The 19,626-nt window shown below is 41.0% G+C and overlaps 1 protein-coding gene across 1 annotated transcript; it reads right to left on the reverse strand.

The window, feature by feature from the left end:
- Nucleotides 1-774: 774 nt before the first annotated feature.
- ASNS (asparagine synthetase (glutamine-hydrolyzing)) lies at nt 775-18,206 on the reverse strand. The gene is made up of 12 exons (XM_074536340.1): nt 17,814-18,206; nt 15,212-15,494; nt 11,787-12,024; nt 10,332-10,517; nt 9,924-10,025; nt 7,762-7,889; nt 6,907-7,033; nt 5,441-5,547; nt 5,014-5,114; nt 3,494-3,575; nt 3,080-3,235; nt 775-1,771 (listed from the first exon to the last, which is right to left on the reverse strand). The coding sequence occupies exons 1-12, from the start codon at nt 17,954-17,956 to the stop codon at nt 1,562-1,564; spliced, it is 1,863 nt and encodes a 620-aa protein (XP_074392441.1). The 5' UTR covers nt 17,957-18,206; the 3' UTR covers nt 775-1,561.
- Between the last annotated feature and the right edge of the window lie 1,420 nt (nt 18,207-19,626).

Consider the following 19,626-nt stretch of genomic DNA (forward strand, 5'->3'; position numbering starts at 1 on the left):
GGAAGTCTACAGTGAGTAGTAAACCTTACCTGTACACATCAGTACCTAACCACATACTCTACATCCCCTCTCAACTCAAAATATTAACTGTTTCAAAGAAATCCAAAAAGACAAGCACATGGCCCTTAAGTAAAGAAGGCTGCAGGAACATATTACAGACAGTTCACAAGTGCTGTGGTGCCACCAAAAGGTTTCAGTAAAGTTTCTGGGATAGAGACTTAAATGCAGGATTGGGGTGGAGCAACAAACAGACAACCAGTCATTTTGTGAAGGTTTTAAATCAGAACAGCTTAGATTTAATCTTTTAAATAAAAAATGGCTTTGGTTTCCTAGTCAAGAGGGACAATAAAGAAGAGTTTATTACTTGTTTCATAAAGAGCACAATGCTAATCAAGTCAATCTGCAGCACACGTGTATTACTTGACCACCCTTATACTTAAGTTACCTTCACAAAAGTAGCCCACATGGCTAAGTAGTCAATAAGAAGTTCTCTTGGCTAAAAATGCAGGTGTTTTTTCAGTAGAGTATCAGAAGTTCTTGTGATTTCTGAAGCAGTTTTTTCCCCATTTTTCCAAGGAAGGCATCTGATCCCATTGATGTCAGTGATGCTTTCTCCAACTACAACCTATAGTTAACAGGTTTGGTTCAACCACACAGTTGGCCACTTGTGGTTCAGCAGCAATACAGATGACCTTTCATCATACAGATGAAGAATACATTTATAAATGAAATAATTCTCACAATAAATGAAAAATTTCTTAAAATACTTACTCATGCAGTTTCTATCAGACTGACACACATCACCCAGTTAACAATCTTTTTTTTTTTTTCAAGAATAATAAATATATTTATAAAAACTGAAGTCCTTGAGTTAGAAACAGAGACATAACTTGGCTTCCCTTATCCATTCTGCTCTTTGATACCAGTCACAATAACTTTCAACTGATGGTATATTTACAGATCAGCCAACTGGTAGCTTCACACTAACAAATAAGATTGCCATTCATATAATTAACACCCAGCACCATCTCGATAAACTCTAGAAAGCACCTCTGCATAGCTATGAATATCTGAATACTTCTTGAAAACTAGACCAAGGATTTCAGGAGTGTGTAGAAGGATATTCAGGATAGAATAACATAGACACTATCCAAGTCCCAGGAACACAAATCACCAGATAGCTAGAGTCCAACTCCCATTTGCTCAGAGCGTCAGAAGCAGTTTACATCAGCCTGATTCAAGTCCTCAAAACAGAGCTCACATTAAAATATATTAAATGATTTCAAGAAAAATTAACACAATCAAGGTTACATAAAAAACAGAGCTGTCAAAGTAGTCCCTTGTCCAGAAAGTATTCTCCCATGAATTACAAAGTTTTGGTACAGCAGCATAAGTTTTTAATAGTACACTAACAACAGAAAGCTTTCATTTCCAATAGCATTGTCAAAGTACATCTTAAAGACGATTTAAGCTTTAGGTTTGCATAATTTGATTGGTTTTCTTAAAGCACAGTGCACACAAAACACTTGCAGCACTTTTATCTGGGGATTATTGCAACAGTCTATTCTTGGGTAGCTGACTTGTAATGTTTCAGTGTGCGTGCAGAAGGATCAGTAGCTTTAACCCATCGTGGCATCCAGTAGTGGGGCAGCCAGCTGCTCCGCCCCGGGTAGTGCTTCTCGAAGATCTGGCGGTAGTAGTAACTTTCTTTTGTTTTAGGAGGATTGAAAGGATATTTCTCTGCTGCCTTTTCCAGTAAAAGGTCATCAACCTACAGACATAAGCAAAATTCAAGTTAAGCTGCAAATATCTTCAACTTTTAAAGATGTACAAGGATTCACCAACCACTAAACATCCACAGTTTTGGGGAAAAAAAGTCTATTCTAGATGCACAGGTTTGACAGGTCAAACAAACCTGTGTCACCAGCTCACTTGATCTTTACAAATACATAAATGTATTTCCAGTGCTGTTGGTATTTCTCTGCAGGAAATATGAAGCCCATTTCTCTGGAACACAACCACTTTTGTTAGCAAGATCACAGACACTTCTTTCCTACTCTTCCTTTGCTGTGAAACAAAGGCAAAAACTTAAAACAGTCATTTTGCCATGTAAGTGGCTTCCTAGGTTGTTTTTGAAGCTTGGGGAAGAGTTGGCTGTTATAATCAACACCAATAACCATGCTCTTAGCAACAGAAGGCCTGGGATGCAAAGGCAAAGGCACCTGCAGTTGCTAAGTTGCCTGAGAAAGGAAGGACAAATAGTTGCACATGTTGAGGCAATTTCAAAGAGCAGTTTTGGCTGCCATCATGCTGTTTAAATTTTCATGTCTGTAAAACAGATTTGCTGCTCCTACAGCAGTACAGGCTCAGACAAGGTAGCAGAACACTGCTGCCTGACCCAACTACTTTCTTGCCTAACGAAACAGAGAAAGAAAATGGGAAAGAAAGAATTGGTGGTAGGACAGAAGCTCCCATCCACAGGCTTGACGACATGTATTTCCATTTAACAGGGCTCCGGTGTAAAGAAAGTCTTCTTCCTTCCTCTCCATGGTTAAACTACCTCTGCACTCCAGAGAGGATTATCCTTTGTACAGAGTCAAAATGCTGTAAGTCTTAACTGGTTAACAATGCAAGCAGAGGCTTTAAAAAGCAAAAAGGCTTAGCTAGGGATGGCTTTGAAAAATGAATGACGCAAACAAGAAAGTACATTATAAGGTCATTATGTTGTTACTCAGCTGCAGAGTAAGTTCATGCAAGTGCCTTCAGCTGAAGTAGCTGCTTTGCCTGTAACCCAGAAATTGTGTTTGTTGACATACAATCTAATTTGCAATCCAGACACTTAAATTATGTTCATTTCCTTATACAGTCATTTCTGGCAGGGTCTAGCATTTTTAACTAGGACCACAAATGTCTTTAATAAACTCAGACATCAAGAAGAACATTGATTAAGGTTGGTCTTACTCCTGCACAAGTTAACTGCTATATCCAGATTTATTCTCTCAACTAAGCCTGTGAGATGCCTCCCACTGGCAACCATATCTAATACACCTAAGTGAGAACGGAAAAAGTGGTATTCTACCTGTTGGTCAATGTAGTCCTGAAGAATGGAAAACCAGGATTTCTTTACTGATGCTATACCATCACTGAAAGCTTCTTTGGGTCTCCAAAGAATTTCTTTGGGAAGTAAATTGGAATCCTCAAAGGACAATCTCAAAAGGTACTTTTCAATTCCATTCTGTTTGCAGAACAAAAAAACAATGTCATGAGTCTCAGGAACTGCAGTGCAAAGATCTGGATTTAAACACTTATGAAATGGATTCTTCTCAAAAGTTTTGATCATTAAATGGCTCCCAACAATTCAATAAAATATTTAAGAGCATGCTTGACTTTGGGTGGAGGGCTTAACCATCGAACTCAGCAATCTGGTCATGCTTAGAACATGTATCAGTGAATTTGTAAACTTACATTTGGATCCAACCCTAGTTTTATGTACCTTTGGGATTCGCAGTTCTGCCGGCAGAGATAAATAATAAGAAGTAAACCGATGATCCAAAAATGGGACTCTCAGTTCAAGGCTAAGCAGAGGAAATAAACAGAAAAGATACTGAATTAATCCAACAAGTCATCTACTTACAAATTCCACAGCAGCTAAGCTTTCCCTGTCTTTCATATAAAGACAGGTTTTCTCCTTTTACTTGGAAGAAATTTCACTTGTGCATTTACAACTACCTGAATTTAATTCACCAACTTGTGAAGTGAGGTGTATGGTCTACACAGATTAAAGACCATGATGTTTTATAATGTCATATGCCCTGAATTTACAGACTACAGTCCTATAGGATCTGCAAAAACCATTGCAACATGTACGCAAAAGCACATTCTACAAAACCCTCTTCCTCTCAGAGAAGTACCAAGTTGCTCACTAGGATTTGCATCAGCATTTGTAAACATATCATAGAACCAAGCAAGGACTTCTGCTGCCATTTCTGAAATCCACATTTATTTGTGTTGTCAAGAAACACCAAAAAGGAGCCCTACAGCATTCACACAAGTTCTCTCCTATACCAGTGGAAGACACACAAACAAAGCCTTCCTGCTTTTGTATACCACAGCTTCTAAGAACACAGAAGGCAACAAATAAAATGACACTAACTGCACCCTCAGCAGAAAGAATACCTCTCGGTGTGTCTGCTCAAGAGATATTACGCTGTCCAGCTTCACAAGTGAAAGGAGATGCTATACTGCATCCTAGTAATTTCATTGTCTCTTTAGTTTCTACTCTGATAAAAAGCTTCAGCTACTTCAGGTAATACCCACTTTACAAAAAAAAAAAAAAAACCAAAAAAAACAGGTCTCCTGCACTAGTAAAGAGAAACATAAGAAAATTGTAACAAGCTGAGCAAGTAATTTTGTGGCAGGATCAATATACAACAAAAGCCTCCCAACAAATAAGTTGTTTGCTTTGCCAAAGATACCATTTTTTCTTACCTACAGATAGCTTTCCAACATTGTTCTCAGTTTAATTAATGTATTTCTTTTAGTAAAATGCTTCTGTTTAGTATAACAATACTATTTTCTACAGCACTCAATTTGGAGATTCTTCAAGGTCTCAGTTACACAGATTGTACCCTAACATCTCTTTATTACAGACAGCTACCTAATGCACATACTTTTTCAGTATGTTGTTTTAGTTCTGACAATCATCAGATTCAAGATTTCTCTTTACCCCAAAATCAAATACAAGTTTAACTCCTTAACTCTGAATATTTGTATTTCTAACTCACTGCTTCTGTAAAGACCAGTGCAGTCCTAGACAAAAAATATTTCAGCTGGCAATACAGTGAGCCCTATAGTCACAGATGAGATTAAATTTGGCAGTGTGCTTTACTGTTGCTCAAATTCCTTAAGCCTACAACTTCATGTTGGCATACAAATCCTCAGCAGTCTTCTCCTGCCTAATCTTCTTTTGCTTTTAAGTTATGAGTGCTCAGCATCCAAGGGAATACATTTTACCCATGTGCTGCAGTAGTTCTGTCTGCACGAAGGACATCAAACAGGTAGAGCTCCTTCAGAAGCCTCTCACTCTCTTCTGCACCTTCCTCAGGAGATGGTGCCTGAAAACAAATACAGCATGGAGCACACAGGTGGAACACAGCTGCACTGAGGCAACCAGTGCTGGCTGTCCTGCGTTTGAATTGCAGTGATCACCAAACCAGTACAAACTACATACAAGAAATAGTCTCAGGAACTACTGAAGATTAAGACAGCTATTTTTAGGTGATTAAATTCCTTGAATTTTATGCCACCCCAGAAGAAAAACTCCACAAATCTACAGTTATGACAAGTCTCAAACATCACACCTTGAGGTATCACAGATGTTCTGCTGAAAGGCAGAACAAGCAGATAACTCAAGGGCATTCTGTATAGTGAATATATTTACCTTATGGAAATATATATATCCTTGTGTCAGCTCATCTGATCCTTCTCCTGAAAAAATGACCACACTGTCTGTTTTCTTCCGAATATATTTGGAGACAAGATACATACCTTCAAAAGAAAGTATCAAGTTATTAAAGTACATCTACATACATGGTGCTATATGCAGCTAGTAGTTTAAAATTTAGCATTTTAGAAATTCGTCTCCTAAACTACTTCCTTCTGTAGCAAAAAAATGATGTAAAGTAGCATCTCATTGTTACTCAAACCACCAACAGCCACACCAAGCTGGTGCTGCAAATACATCTAAACTGTATTTACACTTGGCCCTCAAAATATTAGAAAGATGTGTCTACTTGTGATCCTGGGAACACCAGAGGATTCCCATGGGAACATAGAGAGGAGATGTTCTAGCTCCATTTGAAATTAAGTGCATGATTAATTCCTGCACAGTGCTGAAGAAACCCTCTAGCCTTGGGGAAAAGCAAAAGTGCAAAAGTTGCTGTTTAACTCTCCACCACTCTGAGTAGAACTGGATGAAGCCCTTTTTTCAACTTCTTTTGTAAGGAATTTTTTATAAAACAGAATTATGCCTTCCACTCAATGCATCCTTCTGAATGGGACACTTTTATAATGAAAGTATTACAAATCTAAAGAAAAGGATCCAGTTAATTATTATATTAAGCAGCAAATCTCAAAGAAAAAATGACAGAAAAAAAAGTTTTAGTAAAATGCTTAAATTTTTAAAGAAATGCATTCAGTATTTCACAATGCTAAATCCCATCTTCTTGGAGGAAATTCCACCCAGAGAGTTCAGTTTCGAAAACTGTGCTGCCTATTTGGCTTCAAAAGTCTTCTATGATGACACAAGATTAACTTGGTAAAATGCTGTAGCTTGCATTACACAAAAGGTCCCACTGGATTAAGGGTTCTCGTCTCTTATCAGGCTAGCAGTGCTCTGTTAGAAGCTGCTGCAGACTCCCTTCACTTCTCAGAATCAAGCATACATTATAAGAACCTGTGTTACCAAAGGGCAAGAATAAATACTACACATTAGTATCAAAATTATGCAAGGAAAGGGTAACTGTGATTTGCTGTCAGTACCTCAGAAAAACTGTCAATTTCCCCCTTCCTTCAAGGTACATACTTACTAGAGCAGAAAACTTAGGCCTGCAGATCTAACATTTCTTCTTCATGCAACTATAGCTTTTCATCTCAAAGCTTCAAAAACAGTCCTTGACAGTTGCTTTGTGAGTCAGGGATTTGTAAATAACTGCTTTTGCCTCAGTGTGGCAACACAGATAACTCTGGGTACCAGAACTTTGGAGTCCCAATCCCCAGATTCTGTGCCAGCTAAGGGATCTAACAGATCCCTTAATGTGACCATGTAACCTTAATGTAACCATGTAAGTTTGCATAAGATTTTATTTGGGTGATACAAACCAAAGATTGCCATTAAAAATATCTCACCAATAGAAGCTCTTATTGTTGTTATATCATAGGTTTCCAAGGAGAAGATAACTTCCTCTATTGCCTGAATCCCCTCTTCAGTATTAAGTATTACTTCATGATGTTCACTGCCTATATGTGCTGCCACCTGTTTGCAAAAGGTCAAAATAATGTATCACTTTTCAACTAAAACATTTTATAGACATACATTGTGTTTAGAGCAAACACATTCAGTGAAAGCACCAGCTCTCTTCTACTACAATGAAAATTATGACATTAGGCCAAGAAAAGATATTACTTTGCAGACCTGCGACTTGCAGTGGTATGTTCACCAGAGGGAACACAGTCTTGTTAATTACAGTGTTCAATCATGATTGCAACAGACCATCCAGCTGCTTGCCTAAAATGTTAACAGAATCTGTAGAAGCTCTAAATATTCCAGATATCTGCCCAGCATCACAAAAGTGAGGAAAGCCTGCAGAGTACCCCAGATGCCAAACGGTTTGTAATAATTAACTTACAATACTTAACGTATATATAAATGCCTTAGCACAGGAAGCATAACAGGGAGACCTACCCTGAAACCCAGAGGCAGAACTGAGACAAGTCCAAAGTACTATCCTTTTGACAACTATGCAAGGGGACTGTCATGAAAGTTTTTCAAATGCAAGAGAAAACAGGTAAGGTTTCACGTCCCTTTTGTAAGATTAAACAGCAAGCATTGCACTAAATGATTTACTGCAAACTGATTTACATCATAGCAATAAATGAATTTTCAGTGTTATTATTAATGCCGTACCATGAAGCTAGCACCATTAATATACACTGTTTAGCATTCAGTAGCTCAGAACAAACTGAAAGCAATGTTTAAGATACCTTTCTGGCAGCGAGTAAGTCAGGACTGTTTTCCATTCCAATTGCAAAGGTTTGTAATGGATAATTGATGTTGATTTCTTTCATCAGTTTCAGAAGAACAGCTGCGACCAAGCTGGAATCTAAGCCCCCTGCCAACAAAACAAATCATCTGATTAGGTTTTTGAATGATGTTTTGCTTCCCCCTCAAGGAATCTAGATCCTGGAATCCTATGAGTGGGCTTCATTTTTAAGCTGTGTGAGTACAAGGTACTTCTCATACAAGTGCACATTTACCTCTATTAATAAAAGAATCAGGCAATTTTAGTGGAACATTGTCAGTAACAGTTATCAGTACTTTTGGTGTCAGAAACATCAGTGGAACTCCTTATTAAAGATAAACACAAAGTATAATGAACACATTGTACTACTAGAGAATATGCCCCTTCTCAGCTCTACTAAAATGGGATTTATAGTCTCTGTTTTAAAACCACTCCCTATCTTCCTTTTACCTACACATTTGACAGTCAACTGAAAGGACTATAGAATTTTTTTGTTTGTTGTAAGCAAAATAACAGAATGCTTAGTGTAAGGGTTCCACTCCTCTTCATTCTTTTTTTTTTCTCCTCTTCTTTCTAGAGGGGAGTGAAAGGATTTGAATAGTTTGGATAACAAGGAGAAAATAAAACCAAGACACGCATAAGCTGCCTAAATGCACTCTAAGGATCCACTTTCTAATTATCATGAACTATTTCTGCTAATCCTTACCTAGTTCTACTTGCTGCTCTCCTACAGAGCACTGAGAGAACACAGTACCTGTTTGCCTACATCTACCTGCAGTTCTGACAAGCATGAGGCAAAACCCTTTTCTCTTTGTTTTCTATAGTTTGCATGTGTTTTTTCAGCTAAGTACAGTGCATCAGCATAAATTCCTACCCTGATCCCCTTTGTGGACATGCTATCTAAAAAAAATATTTCCTCTCGAAATTACATACAAATTCCGAGAAAAGGAGAGCACAGAAAACAGAGCGCTCAGGATGCGGAAATAAGGAAAATAAAAACCCAGGTTTTCCACTGTGACACTGAAGAATTCCCTCTGTGATTAGAAACAAAAGCAATTCTCTGTGATGTTCCAAGCATACACAAAATTGTGAAGCACTGAGATACTCTGGTATTATTTATATCAGCACAGACACGTAGTTTTGCTTCCTGCATGTACATCTGAGGAGCTGCTGACTGCCTTCTAATTTGATATTTGAAATTTGGGGTTTAAACAAGCTTTTTTACTGAAACTGAGATCTTCCAACTCATATATTTTCCAGTTTAATTTACCTTCTTCCTACATTTTATGATTGCATAGCAAAGAAATGGTCCAGCAGTATCTCCTGGTCAGTTCTCTCTCATTCAGATGCACATTTAATACGATTCATGACAAATGAGTTTAATTACTGTTTTAATTAAAGTGAATGCATGAAAAGCATTCCAGAACTCTAACCACAAGTACCAAGTGCCATACAAACACAGGAAATAACGTGTCAGACCCATGGTTACAGAGCCTTATCTCTATAGAGTACCCCTGTAACACTGAACCATCAGATCACAATAGTGATCAGCTATGTGAGTGAACAACTTCCTGTTCCACAAGCTGTTACCTTATCTGCAAAAGAGTGTAGCAAATAATTTTGGTCCAGATGGTCTCCTGTAACATGGTAAATTAAGGAAGTTTAGGATGGAGACTAAAGTACAGTTGGCAGGTAATAACTCTCCTGCTTCTGAAACATGCCAAGGCTTTATTCTAGGTTCAATCTCCACAAAGTGAATGTAATAATTAAATTTTCTTTTTAGACCAACCTAATCATAAATCTCATGTATTTAATAATATAGAGTGATTTTCAACAGGAATACTGTATTTATTTTTCTTATTTAAAAATGCTCAGTGTCTCAATAAGCCAAGATCCCACCCCAGAGTAAACTTTAAAAACATTAGATTTTCAAGATACTTGTAAACTGGAAAACTTTATTCCAAACTAAAAAGTTCTCTGTTGCCTATTCTAAAAAGCAAATGAAGATTCAGATCACTCCAGGTACACTGCAGCAGAACAGCCTATATACTTTCCTTTAACTACTAGAGGATGGGCAAAAGAGAGAAAAGGTGGTACAGAATCACTGTGGTTCTTGTTCCTTACCTGACAGAAGACAACCAATCCTTCTGTGAGCCATCAAACGTTTTCTAACAGCATTTTCAAAGAGAATACGGATGTTGCTTTTCACTGTGTCAATGTCAAAACCTGCTCAGAAAAAAGAAAAGAGAAGGGTAAAAAATCTCCAAAAAGTGTTACTTAGACTTTGCTGGATGATGCTAATTAGGAAACAAAGATATATGTCTGAATCTCCTTTGATAACAAGGACACTCTTCGTATATGACTGCCTAAAAAAACAATTCTAACGTCCCTACATTTTAAAGGTTATTACAGGTTGCTTTTTTTTTCTTAAATGGTACTTTTTAAAACCAATCAATACAAATTTTATATTCAAAGATAATGGTTTTTTTCACTTTTAAATCAGAGTAAGCAGCAAAATCTTTGCTGTACTACCTGAAGGCAGAGCTTCCACTGTATCACATGCAACATGGAGTGGTTCATCTTTACAGCTATGAAATTTTACTAATTCCACTGAGGCAACCTTGCCAGAGGGCTTTAAGTCCAACACTTCATAATGACCCGGAAGAAACGGCTCCACTTTAGAACATAAGGATGTTGAATGCTTTAAGTTGATAAGTCCTACACATAAAATGGGAAAAAAGAAAAATGTCAGAGTTCTTGACTTAAAATGGTTAAGCTATCCCTCACTCAACACCCACTCTACTAAAACTATATACAAATATTTTCTCTGGATCCTAAATCTGGTATTAAAAAAATATCCTACTGAGTCACTATCAGTCCTGGCCAGAGCCTGATTCTGCTTCTGGCAGGATGTACACATAGATCTGAGCCATCTCAAGCTGAGGCAGATAGCAGAGAAAGCAAAACAGCAAGTTTTACTAATTGGCAAGTAGCAATTTATCCCTGTGAGGACTAGGAAAAGCACATTTCTAACTGACTACATTATGGCCAGGTCAAAGTATAATATGTTTAGGAGAATTTGAATGACAATTATTAACTTATTTTGTGTTTAAAATTAAGTATACTCAAGCTAACAAGGGGTTTCCAATAAAACAACATCACTGCAGTAATTGCTTAATTGACATATATTTAGTGATTTCAAAACTCATTGGTTCTAGACTGATTTACTCCACTGCCAAGGTGTAACACTTACAGCCAAACCTCATTTCCATTCCCCCTGTGAAAGAGGATGTTTTGAGGACATCCTCAAAAGGGACACCGAGTTGCTGTTAGAGAGAGACTGGTAATTTACTGTGATTGTTATAGGACACAGTATCCAAAACATTCACTTCCCTTCTCTCTTCACAAGCAACAGAAATGGTGCAGCTCTTAGTACTACTACACAGTACTATCAGAAGAGTCAACCTACATTGGAGCCTGATAATAAAACAGATATACAACATATGGGACAGAAATAATAATGAAAGTCAATTTTAACCAAAGTGCATTTCAGGCAATTTCAGTAGGGTTTCTAAATTCCTGGCCTTTGCAGATTAGCAGTTCTTGTGGTATAATTACCTAGCTCACTTCATAACACCAAGACCAAAGTCTAATATTATTTATTGTAGCATAAGTCTAGTCTAAGTCAATAGACTATATTTAACTGTGGCCTAACATAAAACATCTTGAGTTCAATACTAATAAGACTTCAGAACACAAAAATTCTAGTTAAATAAGCAAGTTATTTTAGAGATATTAAGGACAATTAAACATCTAGGATGTTTTTATTTTAATGATGTGGAGTTCTTACATTACTAAATATAGCTGATCTATTACTGAACTTACTGTTCATTTTCTCTTCACACTAAGAAGAAAAGCCCAACAAAGAAGTTTGTCTCCAACAGAAATACCTAAGATTATTTAGGCACTAAACACAATTGGCTTTACCTTTTGCCTCAGAACAGACACCCAAAAATCCATCATCAGTCAGCACCTTAAACAGTGGTCTGACTCCATAGGTATCTCTTGCCAGAAACACTTTTCTGTTTGCAGTGTCCAGAAGAATGAAAGCAAATACACCATCTAGCATGGATGCTGTTTGTTCTATGCCTCCTCTGTTGTACAGATGAAGGATAACCTCACCATCCACTAATGTTTGATAGTCAAATCCAAACTGCTTCTGCAGCTAAAAAAAAAAATAAATAAAAACATAAATAAACATTTGCAAACATTGGCTCCTTAGTAATTGTCCCATAACAATAATCTTCCAAGTAAAATCACAGTTTTAAAGTTATATAAATATTTCTGCCAAAGAAGGAAATGATACTTTTGTGTTCAAAGTTGTACTGGGTTTGCATGGCTTGGCTTTGGTATCGGAGGGACAACAAGGGTGGCTGCTGTGAGACATTGCCAGATTTCCCCACATCTGGCAGAGCCAAAGTCAGGTGGCTGTAGGATGGACTTGTCGCTGGCCAAGGCTGAGTATCACAATAATCACAGGAATGCCTCTGTGGTAACATATTCAAGAATAAGGAATAGTTACTGTGCAGATGTCATTGCAGCCAGAGAAGAGGGATGTGAGACTGTAAGGAGAGGAAGAGCCCTGCAGACACCAAGGCCTGTGGAGAAGGAGGGGCAGGAGGTGCTCCAGGTGCCAGAGCTGGATTCCCCTGCAGCCCATGGTGAAGCAGCTGCATCCCACAGACCTTGAAGCATGGGCATGCAGAGATCCACCCACAGCCCATGGAGGAGCTCCATGATGGAGCAGGTGGATGCCTGAGAGGAGGCTGTGAACCCATGGGAGACCCATGCTGGAGCAGGCTCCTGGCAGGGACCTGCAGATCTGTGCAGAGAGGAGCCCATGCTGGAGCAGGACTCCTGGGAGGACTTGTGACCCTGTGAGGGACCCATCCTGGAGCACCCTGTGGCAGAGGGACCCACCCTGGAGCAGTCTGTGGAGAACCGTTCCTGTGGGACAGACTCGTGCTGCAGAAGTTTGTGGAGGACTGTCTTCCATGGGAGGGACCCCACAGTGGAGCAGAGGAAGAAATCTCCTTCAGCAGTGGCAGGAACATCATGTGATAAACTGACCATAACCCCCATTTCCCGTTTCCCTGCTGGGGAGGAGATGATAGAGCTTGGGAAGGAGGAAGTGGTAGAGGGAAGGTTTCTTTTTTCAAGGCTAATTTTACTTCTCATTATCCTGCTCTGATTTTGTTGGTAATAAATTAAATCTAATTTCTATAAGTTCAGTCTGTTTTACCCATGACTGTATTTGTTGAGTGATTTCTCCCAGCCCTTAGCTCATGAAGCTTTAGTTGTGTTTTCTCTCTCCTGTCCACTTTTTGGAGGGAAGCTTTGGTGGGTGCCTGGCATCCAGCCAGGGGCAACCCACAACAAAAATTTTACCCAGGATCATCTCTTAGGCAATGAGACTGACAATGCAGTCTGAAGCAATTCACATTAAGGCAAGTTTTCAGGGATACACTTCTGAGATGTCAAACTGCAAATCCATGACCCTGGTCTTCAGAAGCACTAGCCAGCCATTTTGTAAAAAAAACACTGAACAACCCAAAACACATAGACATGTGCAACATCTCTGCACAGTAAAGTACTTTGGAAAGAAACTTTGGTTTACTTTTGCAGTCACTGCAATTCCTCAGCTTTTTTTATGTAGAGAATTTCCTTCTGCCTCATCTTCCTCCATTCCTCAAACTATTCCTTTCACTCTGCCTGTGCATATAAAACAGGAGAGGAATAAATTAGCTGTCAGACTTAAGTCAGATCAAATATTCTTTATGTTCTTCTGGTGCTACTCTTAATAGTCCTTTCAATAAATACAAAACAGAGGGAAAGAAAGGGCTTCACTAAAACTCTGACAAGCAAAAAAAACCCACAAAACCAATGCTTTAATGTTTTAAAGTTCCTTGGTTTTAAATGTTACTTATGGGTAACAGTGGGTCATCTTTGATCAGACTGAGTCAATGTTAAAATAAGTAAGTCATTGCCCTGAGGAAGGCACCTGTTTCACCAGTGATCCTTTCTTAGGTAGGTTTTAGCCACAAGCTTGAAAGAAAAATCTCATTATAAAGAAAGAGGGTACATAATGTAATGACAACAACCAAACAAATTCCTGTAGATGGCAATGCAAGTGTGCACAATTAGGGTCCCCTCAGGACTGTGGGTAGCATGACTGAGAGTAATTCTTACTGTTTTGAAAGGCAGAAAAGCCACAGTGCAAAACACTGCAAGTCATACAGACTGTTGGTACAGTAGATTTCACATGTACTGCAGGACAAAGTCTCACCCTTCAAACAGCCAGATACTTGAAGACTGGGAAAAAAATTGAAATCTCCTGGTTATTCAGTCAAATTCCCAATGACATTACTGATGTCACTGATGTGACTGACAGCAGCCTGACCTGACTTAAAAAAATGCGACATCAGAAATGCTATAAAATTAGCATTAGAAGTACTACAATATCTCTGATTATTCAAACGTTTCTGATGCTACTACACTTAGTATGGGACACATTGTACACATTGATTTAGCGTGATTCAGAATGAAACACAGTTTTAAGCTGCTTTTTACATCAAATTTAGAAGATCTGAGTCATCTTGCCAATAGCAGGCAGCATGGACATCTCAGCACAGGGACTGAGGAACACTGACAGTGTTTAGCAGCAGCATCACATCCATCAGAGACATTCAGCACCTTTAGGAACTATGTAAGAGTTGCTACTTGTTTTGTGCCTAAGAGACTTAGGTGGGTCTCAAAAACCGCACACAAAATCTGACTTCTGCTGCAGACACCTAAGGACTTCTGTGGCATACTGGAAACACCTCTCCAAGGCTTATTGCTTTTATATAAATATGTAAGCATGCATACTATGCATCATTATATCTTAAGTGACATATCCCATCTAAACTGAGAGGCAATAACAAAAATGCAACACCCAACAACTTGGGAGAATGGCGACCCAAAACAATTGAAGAGCAGGACAGACTAAAAGCATTTGCATTATGAAGAGGGAAGAAGGGGAGGGAGAGGCTTGAAATTCCTCTCCCCAAGAGATAATGAAGAATGTGTCTTAACTTTCAACAGAACAAAACTGAAGATCTAAGTATTTATTGTTAATTAAAAATTGATTTTTTCAGTATTAAAGATTATGTATGTTGCGAAACAAAGTACCAGATTCACAGCTCATTGAGATAACTCACTTCCTTTTTAATACTAGCTCTTTGCTAATGTTCCCATTTCTTTTCTGATATTCTAGTCCAACACATTTTAAAGGTGTTTGAATATCCACTAGTCTTGAAATAAAAAAAAAATAAAATTTTTAAAAATTGCCTTACCGCATATACAACACTTACCTGTTTGAAATTGTAGATTTCTCCATTGTAACACAGCCACAAGTATGGGAATTTCTTCACCCGGATAGGCTGCATCCCATATAACTGATCCACAACTGCCAGCCGGTGGAAGCCAAAGCAGCAGTTGGTGAAACCATTGACGTTCTCGAAACGAAACGCATCAGGACCTCTGTGTGCTATCTTCATGGCACTGAGACACTGCACAGAAAGGCACTCATCGCTGCCAAACAGGGCCCAGATCCCACACATGGTGAGGCTCCTGTTCCACCCGCACGTGGAGAACCTGCTCAACAGAGACACGAACACTGTAAGCAGGAGCTGACGCTTTGTCCTGGTCTGGCTGAGAGAGAGTTCATTCTGCCCTCAGAGTGCTGTGTTTGGTGCTGGTATCACAGCAGTTTTGGCTATTGCTCACCAGGGCTCACACAGCATGAATGCAAGCCAATATTTCCCCCTTACCAGAGGGCTGGGAGAAGGAAAGATCTTGGAAGGCAATGTAGCCAGGACAGCTGACCTAAACTATCCAAAGGGATATTCCATATCTGATGTCCACCCAGATAAAAGATTTAAGGGAAAGGAGCACAAAGGCAGAGCAACTACTCTGTGTGCTGAAGTCCTGCTTCCCAGGAAGCGGCTGGACATCACATGCTGATGGGAATGAGAAAATAAAATCTTTGGTTTTCCCTTTTGCTTGTTGTGGGATCTCAGCACCTCAGGACTGAGGTGCCGAGTCACTGAGACCACCCTTGGGGGGCTCGGGAGTCCTGGAATGTTGCCAGAAGTGTCTGGTGGCTGGACTTTGATCCTACACGGGAGACGACACCTGTATGAGGATAGGAGGACTTCACCGGGGTGAATGGTGAAGGGATTAGTTAATTAGAGGGTGAGACACAGGGTTTAAGATTGCTGTACAGGGGGGTTTAGAGAAGTAAGATGGAGGAATTGGGGCGTGTCCTGTCCTTCTTCTTCTTCTTCTTCTCCTCCATCTTCTTCTGTGGTGATGGTGGCACTTTGGGATTGGTCATTACTGAAAGTGCACCGGACAATAAAAATAAAAAGGATTGGGGAAAAATGATAAATATTGTACACGTAACCATGGGTATAAAGATAGGTGACTGCGGAGGGCTACACAGTGTGCTCATGGCTGGCTGCTGAGCAGACCTCTGTCGGGCCGAAAGAAAATCTTTTAGATAAACATTTAATAAACATAAAGACCGAAAGAAGAACTGAAGCCTCTTCTCGTCCTTTGATACGCGGGCTGCCCCAAGGCCACTCCAGGCCTTTCCAGGCCCTTCAAACAGCCGAAAACCGGACAGCTTGTGTATGATCTTCACTTTTCCTTAAAAGTAAACTGCCTTTATCTCAACCCATAAGGTTTCTTATTTTTCATCGTATTTTCTTGCCCCTCATTCCATCCTGCTGAAGAGGGGAGTGATAAGAGTGCCTTGGTGAGCACCTGACATCCAGCCAAGGTCAACCCACCACACAGCTAAACACCACAGATAACAGATGTAGGCTATCACTCACTTAAATGCTGAGAGGCCTGATAAAAAGAATAGCAGACTTGACTAACATGAAGTAAAACCTGCTCAAAGTATGATAAGCAAATTTTAGCCAGCAAGGAATTAGGTTTAAGTTTTACCTTTAGATACAGCAAAACTGCCTATGATTTTTTTATTTATAGAGCACAAATAGAACAAATCATTACTGGTCATAGAGTATGAAATTTTGAAATAACATCATGTGAGCAGAAACATTAAACATCCTTTCAGTTTATCGCCTTTACATTCAAGGGGGGTTTGTAACAAAAAAGGAGCCTCTTGAGCAAGACATGTAGTGACAGGACAAGGGGGAACTGTTTCGACGGAGAACAGGTTTAAACTGGAGTTCCCCATCGGCAGCGTGGCAGGCCCAGACGGCAGAGGTGCGCCGGGAACGGGGCTGCTGCAGCCCGGAGCTCCCCCGGCCCGCCGCAGCCCCGGTGTGCCCGCAGACACACAGACACACGCAGACACAGACAGACACACACACACACGGGCCTTGCAGCTCCCCGAGCCTGAACTCCAACAGAGCACGTGTGCCCCAGCTGGGCCCTCCCGATCAAGTGATGTCGCTGGAGACCTCAGCCCAACGCGGCCTGAGGGCTGCGGCTCAGAGAGCCACACACAGCCCGCAGTTCCGGGGGCACAGGGGATGCAAAAGCGTGTCAAGGGGAGCATGGCACAGCAACAACACTGCTCGCCCTCCACATCTGCCCCATCTGGACATGCGATGGCGCTGCGGACCTCAGCCGCAGCACATGGAGCGGCGCTTTCCCACCATCTGGCGCGTCCTTCGGGTCACCCGCGGTCTCTGGGCGACCGCGGGCACCCGGGGCAGGCTCCCCCCGCGGGCACCCGCTCCCCCCGGGCCCTTCCACGCAGCCACCCCTTCCTCCGGCGGCTGCCGCGCATCCCCCCGGGACCGCCGCTCCCTGCCAGCCGGCGGCGAGAGGCCGAGTACCACGGCAGGAGGCCGAGTACCGCGGCAGCTGCCCGGCCGGCAGCCCCTCCGGCCGGCCCTTCCCGTCGCAGCCTCGGCCGCTCCTGCCCCGCTCCCTTACCCGGTGCTGGCCGCCGGCGCACGCAGAGCCGCCGTCCGCGCCGCGCCGGGGGACGGAGGAGGCGGCCCCGGCCGGCCGCGGCTCCGCCCCGCCGGCAGCTGCTGTCGAAACACGCCGCGGAGTTTCATCATGCGCCTCCCCATGCCCTGCCCTGCCCGCCGGCTGGGGCACGGCCTGGGCCCGGCCTGGACCCGCAGCCGTGCCTGTATCTCCGTGGCAGCGGGCCCGGGCTGTCCCGCGGCGGGGCAGGAGCTTGCAGACCGAGCACCGGCACCTGCCCCGGGCCGCGGTGGGGAAAGCGAGCCCGGCAGGCACCGCTGAGCCCTCCGGGTATCGTGGGCTCAGGCAGACGATGTGTAGCTCTCAGAAATCCTGTCCCTGCGGGTGTGCTCCGAGCCCTGCCTTGCGTGTGTGCGGGGAACAGAGCTAAGGCATTGCCCTAAAGCTGCTTTATTTGGTCTGGGAGAGGCGAGTCTGTTATAAATAAGCTTGACTAAGCCAATATTCTAGCAGCAATTAATTAATTAATATGGTAAAGTATGAGCAATACAGCACTGGGTACAGTGGGGGAATTTCCCCTCCAACTGCACATCGATAGTTGAGGCTTACAGGTATTTATAGGGGTACTCAAAAGCTTTCTCAGCAGTTTCTGTTCCAATTTTTACTCATCAGCAGTTTCTATTCCAAATTTTTACGTCACAATTCTATACACTATTGTGATTTAGTTTTTCTCAGGATGTATCCCAGAAAGGAGTATCCCAGATGGTGGTGATCCGGTTTCCAAAAGAAGAAAGATGAATCCCATCTGGTGAAGTCCAACTCCCCAGATGTGGGTCCGCCTTTTAATTGCAAGGACTATAAATCTCATAACAGTGATGTCTATCTTCCCTTGGTCGAAACTATAAATCCTTGAGTTGATGTTCATCTTCCTTTCTCAAGCTGCTTTCCTCTGTTTTGTTAAGGCATGAGATAAGCATGTTTCCTTTATATATATATTCCAAAACTATAGTTTCAAGGATACAAGCAATATTCTAAAATTATACTTCAAAAGGTTATTATTGCAAAACTTTAAGGCTTAACTACAAGCAAAGAGCAACATCCTTAACACTTTAATTTGAATGTTCCTAAATCAACTAAGGTCAATTGCAAACAAAAGATAGGTTCAAAGGCCTTCTTCCACGCTTTACTTTCCTCAGTTATTATTAGAATTCATCTTTATAACCGTTTATAACTATAAAGTTGGTTTCCTCATGTATCAGAATCACAAATACACACATTGTCTGTATGTACCTGCCACGAAACACAGCCTTGTATTTCACAAGTCCATGCGAAACTTTGGAAGCATTTGCTAAGGATGTACGATTTTTCTGTGCAAAACTAAGTTCTGAATCGTAGGCACGATGAGTAAAACAGGATTTTGGTGCTTACCTGAACTTTGTTATTGGACAGTTTTGCCTATTTATCTTTGAGAGTGCTGAAGTAAATGAAATTCAGCTCTGAATATTAGGATGTGAAGTGTTAAACATAAACCCTAATTCTCCGCCAATACTTCAAGGGAGCAATTAGTAATTTGCATGCAGTGTGCTTTCATAGCCAGCTTTAGTGGAGTTACTGTAAATCTGCAGTACTGTGCATAAAGTTCTTCAGGTCAGGCAGTTTGTCAGCAATAAGTCTGGTCTGTGTGTAGAATTTTAAAAGGACTTTAAGAAGCCATTAAAATTATATTTTTAGGCTTCAGAAAGGACAATGTGCTGAAGCAACCTGTGCATGAGAAATAGACTCCAGTGCTGATCAGGATGTAGGATGTTTCTGT

Source organism: Zonotrichia albicollis, chromosome 1 (assembly GCF_047830755.1).
Source record: "Zonotrichia albicollis isolate bZonAlb1 chromosome 1, bZonAlb1.hap1, whole genome shotgun sequence".
NCBI lineage: Eukaryota > Metazoa > Chordata > Aves > Passeriformes > Passerellidae > Zonotrichia > Zonotrichia albicollis.

Bases quoted from the DNA above. Each gene is read 5' to 3' on its own strand.
- ASNS (XM_074536340.1), bottom strand. From the start codon at position 17,956: ATGGGGAGGCGCATGATGAAACTCCGCGGCGTGTTTCGACAGCAGCTG. The intron at 3,576-5,013 runs GTAAAATGTATT...TCCTCTGCTTAG, and splicing joins AGAACTACTGCAGCACATGG to CCTTGAACTGAGAGTCCCAT. The intron at 1,772-3,079 runs GTAGAATACCAC...TTATGTCTGTAG, and splicing joins AGGACTACATTGACCAACAG to GTTGATGACCTTTTACTGGA.